Below are 7553 nucleotides of genomic sequence, written 5' to 3'. Positions count from 1 at the left end.
AATGAAGGTCTTCAGAATGACTTGAAAATTACAGTTACAGCAGGTGGAGCAAGGCAGGACCTAAACTCTGCAAGACTGGTAGAAAGTTCTTACAGTACTATTTAATACAGTATTATCAATATTTGTTTTATTCTTACAATTCAAATGTTTCTATTTATAGGCAAAGGCATTCCCAATCTGCTGGCCAGAGATGGCTGTAAGGCAATAATTTCAGAGCAACTGCTGCCGAGTGCCTCAGAAGCTGCCGACCTATACAGACAGGAACAGCATTTGGCACTGACCCATTTCAATCGGAAGAGGACAAAATCAGGGCAGAGACAGAGTTTAGTTCACTTTATTGTGACTTTGGAAATGTAAAATAAAAAAAAGATGATAAATATAGATAAAGTAGAATTATAATAGAATAGAAAGTGTTAGAGTTAGAGGGTCAAATAAAGGTGGAACAGATGTGTTTTTAGTCGTTTCTTGAAGATGGTTAAGGACTCAGCTGCTCGGATTGATTTGGGCAGGTCATTCCACCAGGAGGGAACAGTTAATGAAAAAGTCTGTGAAAGTGATTTTGTGCCTCTTTTAGATGGCACAATAATACGCCGTTCACTTGCAGAACGCAAGCTTCTAGAGGGCACATAACTCTGAAGTAATGAATTTAGGTAAATGGGTGCAGAGCCAGTGGTGGTTTTGTAGGCAAACATTAATGCCTTGAATTTAATGCGAGCAGCTACTGGTAGCCAGTGCAAATTGATGAACAGAGGTTTGACATGTGTTCTTTTCGGCTCATTAAAGATTAATCTTGCAGCGGCATTTTGGATTAGTTGTAGAGGTTTGATAGAAGTGGCTGGAAGACCTGCCAAGAGAGCATTGCAATAGTCCAGCCTGGACCTAACAAGAGCTTGAACAAGGAGTTGTGTTGCATGTTCTGAAAGAAAGGGCCTGGTCTTCCTAATGTTGTATAAAGCAAATCTGCAGGACCGGGCAGTTTTAGCGATGTGGTCTGAGAAATTCAGCTTATCATCAATCACAACTCCAAGGTTTCTATCTGTTTTTGAAGGAGTTATGGTTGATGAGCCTAACTGGATGGTGAAATTTTGATAAAGTGATGGGTTTGTTGAAACCACAAGCAGTTCTGTCTTAGCCAGGTTGAGTTGAAGGTGATGGTCCGTCATCCAACAAGAAATGTCTGTTAGACATGCTGAGATGCGAGCAGCTATCGTCGGATCATCAGGGTTGAATGTGAGGTAGAGTTGAGTGTCATCAGCATAGCAGTGACATGAAAAGCCATGTTTCTGAATGACAGAACCTAGTGATGCCATGTAGACAGAGAAGAGAAGTGGTCCAAGTACTGAGCCCTGAGGCACCCCAGTAGCTAGATGTTGCGACTTGGACACCTCACCTCTCCAAGATACCTTGAAGGACCTATCTGAGAGGTAAGACTCAAACCAATCATTATTCAGTAAACCAACTGCCAATATATGCACATACTTTCAGTGTCCTGAAGGGCCAGATCCTGCAGAGTTTAGCTCCAACCCTAATCTAACAAAACAGATCCAGCTAATGAAGGTCTTCAGAATGACTTGAAAATTACAGTTACAGCAGGTGGAGCAAGGCAGGACCTAAACTCTGCAAGACTGGTAGAAAGTTCTTACAGTACTATTTAATACAGTATTATCAATATTTGTTTTATTCTTACAATTCAAATGTTTCTATTTATAGGCAAAGGCATTCCCAATCTGCTGGCCAGAGATGGCTGTAAGGCAATAATTTCAGAGCAACTGCTGCCGAGTGCCTCAGAAGCTGCCGACCTATACAGACAGGAACAGCATTTGGCACTGACCCATTTCAATCGGAAGAGGACAAAATCAGGGCAGAGACAGAGTTTAGTTCACTTTATTGTGACTTTGGAAATGTACTGAACTACACTGTAAACGAGCATTACAGGCCATATCAAGACTGTCTATCTGAACTAATCAACATTACCAGAAGATGTGCATAGAGATGCTTTATAATGTACCACTAACATGACTGACAAAACTTCTCTGATTGTACATAAATTTTTTGGCGTACTGTAGCATGAAAATGTATAGAATCTTAAGAGAACAATACAATCATATTAAGAGTCATTAATAAAACTGAATAAAAACAAATGAAGTCTTCTGGTAGCAATTGAACATTTGAAACAACATGCACTATACCACAGCAGCAACGTTATACATAACTGCACTGCTCTTCTGTGGGCCTAATTACATTCAAAACTTTAGAGAGGCCAACTACAGCCACCAAAAATAACCTATCATGACTAACAAAACTTGTCCTATTGTGCATTCATTTTTTTGCATACTGTAGCATGAAATGTATACAATATTAAGAAAACACTACAATTATAATAAGAGTTGTATTAATGAAATTGAATTTAAAAAAATCTTCTGGTAGCAATTGAACATTTGAAACAACATGCACTATACCACAGCAGCAACCTTATTCAGAACTGTACTGCTCTTCTATGGCCCTAATTACATTTAACACTTCAGAGAGGCCAGCTACAGCCACCAGGGATTCCCCTGTAATTGCAGACCGACATTTTACGCATCCTTGACCCTCCTGAAGTATAACGTCGACACATTGTCGGCAGCCAACCAAACTTCGACAGCAGCGCGCCAGCACAGGACTGTTCATCACTCCTGTAACAAACATTACAAATATATGATAATTAAGAATCAGTTTAAAATTACCCTTTGCTTTAATTCATTAAAAGAAAACTTATAGGACTTTATTACACTTTATTTGATGCTGATGATCATTTGTGACATTCAGCAGTCTGATATTTCTTAATATACAACACTAATTTTAGGCGGTTTCCCGGTCCAGACTAAAATGTATGTCTGAACTGTCTTAACTGAAAACAGCTTAAAATATGTCTGTGCCATTGTTTTGTCTCAAGATACACAACCAGTAATGTTTTTTGCAAGGTATGTTTGTAAAAACACTTTAAATGTCCTAATATAACTAACACCTACTCCTGGCTTAATTTAAACCCTTTCCGGGAAACCACCCCTAAGTGTCAGACTAATGACACCAGTGCTACTATAAACCACTTTTTTGGGGTCCTGATTATCCATTTGGGGATTATTTTGCAATAATGACCAGATGACAACATTGTCCCTTACATACTGCCCATATAGATTATAGGCAATATTTTATGAAAGTGTTTACCTCACTTTGTTGTTCTGTGAGGCCCTCACTATGCTTAGACAGCTCCCTGAGCTTCGCCCAAGAAGGACCTCCTCGATTTGGTCTCTTATTTCAAAGAGCTCTGATCCTTCGTGTCTTGAAGCTTGCCTTTAACAGTTGAAAGACAATCAACAGATGTATAGAGAAGAATCTCAAACCCTATTTAGACATTGTTTTCTAAACTCACCCGAGATCAGTGATTTTGCATTAGCGAGTTTGCCAAAAAAGTATGTAAATTGCTAAGGAATTGTTAAAAAGATTATGCAAGAAATAACAGAATTGGCACATTCGAATGGGATTAAAATGAGAAATTTCTCTAACTACCTCTGGATAAACTAGTCCCATCCATAGTAGCTTACCAACAGTTTTTCGGCAAACTCTGTGGTTATCTGAGAAATGCAATCCCATCTGAAAGTCTGTCTGTGATTGCAGATAATAAACACCTTTTCTTAAATGTTTTGGTCAATGTAAACTATAGATCTTACTAATTTGCACATCTTCTGCTTCCTGAATCCTTTATATTGTGGATATCTGTTTTTGCCATCTGACAACAAAATAAAAAATATAATAAAAGTCAAAAGCAAAATCCTATATCTGTTAAAAACTGGCCAATGTAATATCACAGATCCACACTTTAATTTGTCCACTCAATTACGTAATGTTATAATTATGTATGTACATAATCATGTTTTTTTATTATTATTATTATTTCATTGTGTTTTTAAGCAGCCAGTTCTCATGCCATGAGATTTATACTTCATTGTTCTGGAATAGACACGTCGCTGGTTTGCTCTCTTCTCACAGACCTGTTGTTTTTGACTTGTAGTAAATGAATCCAGCAGCTGCTATGATGATCCAGCAACTCCAGCAGTGAATAACAGCGGTGTATTCCCCTCAAACTCAAGCAGAGGAGGGTCACACATCACTCTATCATCACAGTATTTACTCTCAGATATGCATTTTGTTTAGCAGGTCAAGGTTTGACAACTGGACAATTCCCATATTATTTTTAATAGATGCTATACTGGTATGTCATGTGCAAAAGCAGGTCTGATATGACGAGTCTTCTCTCTTACTCCAGTCATAGATCATGGGTTTGGTGAAGCCGGCGTGTTCCACCATACAGGAGATCTTCTCTCCAGCTTTGGGAGTGTACTCCAGCTCAGTGTGAATCTGGTGGTACCAGTCTCAGTTAGGCATCTTCTCAGTGGAGGTCACGTCAGAAGTCACCACTACACCTCAGCCAGGACAGGACACACTGATTTGCTCAGGGTAGAAGTCATACGCACTGCACATCAGCAGCGATGGATGTCTGCTGTCTCCCTGCTTCACTAAACTCAGCTTCACCTGTGGCGCCACTGAACCAGGAAGAGCCACAATTACATCTTACAATATATATATTTCCATTATATGCAATACACAATTTTAAAATGTGTTTTATTTTAGCTAAATATTTTCCTTTATAAAAATGTTTAAAACGAGCTCTGTGTGAGTCTTGAGTCACATACCTGCTTTATCATGGATAGCTGTTTTGTACAGTACAGCATTATGTTTGCAGACTCTCTCAACTTCAGCCTTTAATTGCTGTAACAATGCTGTATCTTTGTTCAAGTTCTCTGCAGTTCTCACTCCAACCTCAGTAAACCCCACAAACTCCCCCACAGTGCTGTTGAACTGTACGTACAGATATTTATTGAAGTAATAGCCATCCAAGAACACCATGTCACTGAAATCACTGGAGCTGTAGATGCACTGTGGCCAATGGTAGTTATAATATCCATTAGCTGGAAAACAATAAAAAAAAACACAAGCACTTGAACACATCAGCCAGTTGTTGTTATTAATAGAATGTCCTTTCTAAAACATCATGTTCATATTATTAAAATATCTGTACCTATACTTAACTACATTGGAGGATCCACTAGCAGAGAACCATCCTAACTAACAGCATTTAAGAAAATATTGCTGTTAAATCTTACCAACACTGTTAATACCAAAAACACCAATATATCCACACCACTACTACTACTATTACTACATTTCTCTCACCTACTACTACTATTACGCCCATTTCTCTCACCTGTGCCGGTGAATACAGACAGCAGGAGAATGTGATGGAGACTCCAGAGCTTTGGCACTGACATGATCACTGTGACCATCACAACTGAGAGCAGACAATACTCTGTTCATGATGAAGAGAGGAGGGTCTAAAACAACTGTCCAATCAGACACTGTTTGCATATGTGTCACGTGTTGCTGAGCAATATCCTGCTTTCATTTTAAAATCACGCTTCAAAAAATTTAAATAATGGTTAGATTAAACAGATTAAACATAATGACCTTTTTACTTACATTCCTGAAAAAAACTGCAAGCTTCCAACAACCTCTCCAGTTTTGGAGGACACAAACACTTTTCTTTATTTTTTAAATCCACGATAACACTCTCTAATAACTATCATTATTAAATCATTAAAATGCGACCGGGAATGGTCTTAGGGGAACATTTAGTTGTCTGGGAACCGCACTGGTAACTAGTTCCTATAACTGAGTTCCTATAACAACCCGGGCTGCGTTCCACTTCCCTTTTAGACATGCACTCGTGATCTTCCCTAAGCACTACTCTCAGGTGAATCCCTGCTGCCTTTTTGAAGTGTGTTCCACTTCGTGAAGTGAACGTGGGAAGTTTATATGGACAGACCCTCACCTCAAACAACTCTGTGATATCTTTTATATATTTAAAACAGCTCAAACAATATCTATATACATGATGCTGCATCAAACTAATTCAGGGAAAAACAGGGAAAAATGGTAATAATAATTCAACTTCTTATCAGATTCCAGATGATCAAGGTGATCAACTGATCAGCCAGTAGTGGACACTTGTGCAACAAAATCAGTGACGTACGTCTGAGTCCAGGAGATAGAGGGAAGTTAGTGAGGGAAGGGCAGATGGAAACGAACTGGAATGCAGCTAACAAGATCATTATAAAGGTGTTTAAATGACAAAATACATTCACTTGCACGTATTTGAGAATCTGAATATCAGATGATATTAATTCAGCTCCAACTCTAATCAAACACACCTGAAGCAGCTAATCAAGCTCTTACTGTGCATACAAGAAACTACAGGCAGGTGTGTTTAGGCGAGCTGGAGCTAAACTCTACAGGACTGCGGCCCTCCAGGACCGAGTTTGGAGACCCCTGACCTGTACAGAGCTGCTGTGGCTGCGGTGTGTCACGTGACAAGCATGATGCGTCGCCACGGAAATAAGATGATACATTCTAAAATAATGGTCTCCTTAAGAACTGCTAGAATATTTGAAACTCACACGTGAAAGGGTTCATATACATTTGAATCCTTACAAATGCCATTAAAGTGGTTGTTTAATATGATTTCTAAAATAATGTTTTTAGAAAATGTGTAAATGTAAAAAAGTGCATTAGATGTTATATAAATCAATTGGATCATTTCTAAGCATTCAAATGCACATGAATAAATAAGCTGCTAATCAGTGTATAACATCTATTAAAATCATTTGTAGATTTTTATAAAGTGCGTGATCATAGCTGTATGATTAGAATGTTCAACATTTGTAAGCACTTTAATTTACATCAACCAATGTTCTGTTAATTATCATGTAATGTTCAATAAGTTCATTAGTAAACATTTACAAGCACATTGCCTCACACATGTAGCTCTTTGAATATATATTGACTAATGATCTATTACACAATAACAATGAAAGTTATTATAAAGTGTTACCCATCTGGCAATGTAACATGTCTAAAATTCAGGGGCGTGGCTACAGGTGGACTGGCTTTATATCACTGTAAAAGATCCTTCTGTGTGTCCATTTCTCCTCAGTCCCTCTGTCTCTCCACGCTTTATTTAAAACAGCTTTTTCCAGGGAAAGTTGAATATCCAAAGCAATACACTGACAGACATTTAAATCTTTATTTGGAATGTATGTCACAAAACATACAAAAATGCTTTATAATTGTAAATGTTTCTCAAACATGTTTAATATAGTATAACATAATTTTAAGTACAAAAAAATAAACATTTCAGTTCATAACAAAATCAAATACATTTTGCATGAAAGTAGCAAAAGTGTCTTATTTTAATTATTAAGTAACTCGATATAAAGTTTGTGATTTCTTTAGATTACTTATGATGAACTGCAAATGTAATATATAAACAAAAAGTCTTCTAGATATAAGCATGATTAGTGCTACATAGCAAGCAAATCCAATTTCAACAAAGGTTCAACCAGATCTTTGCATTTATCAATCTTCGACAGCAGCAATGCTGTCCATCATCTAAAACG

General features: G+C 37.7%; 1 protein-coding gene and 1 pseudogene across 1 annotated transcript in view; both read right to left on the bottom strand.

Moving 5' to 3' along the window:
* Nucleotides 1-4023: 4023 nt before the first annotated feature.
* Nucleotides 4024-5369, bottom strand: LOC107738547 (HLA class II histocompatibility antigen, DP beta 1 chain-like; annotated as a pseudogene).
* Nucleotides 5370-6940: 1571 nt separating this feature from the next.
* LOC107738563 (HLA class II histocompatibility antigen, DP alpha 1 chain-like) overlaps nucleotides 6941-7553 on the bottom strand; it is a 1484-nt gene continuing 871 nt past the window's right edge. Inside the window, exon 3 of the mRNA XM_016550330.1 lies at nucleotides 6941-6948. Coding sequence (XP_016405816.1) covers nucleotides 6941-6948 — 8 coding nt within the window. The remainder of the gene's footprint in view (nucleotides 6949-7553) is intronic.

This window comes from Sinocyclocheilus rhinocerous, unplaced genomic scaffold (assembly GCF_001515625.1).
Source record: "Sinocyclocheilus rhinocerous isolate Xijiao unplaced genomic scaffold, SAMN03320098_v1.1 scaffold1843, whole genome shotgun sequence".
Taxonomy (NCBI): Eukaryota; Metazoa; Chordata; class Actinopteri; order Cypriniformes; family Cyprinidae; genus Sinocyclocheilus; species Sinocyclocheilus rhinocerous.
Note: the sequence above shows the minus strand (reverse complement) of the source record. Positions and strands in the feature narration are given on the sequence as shown.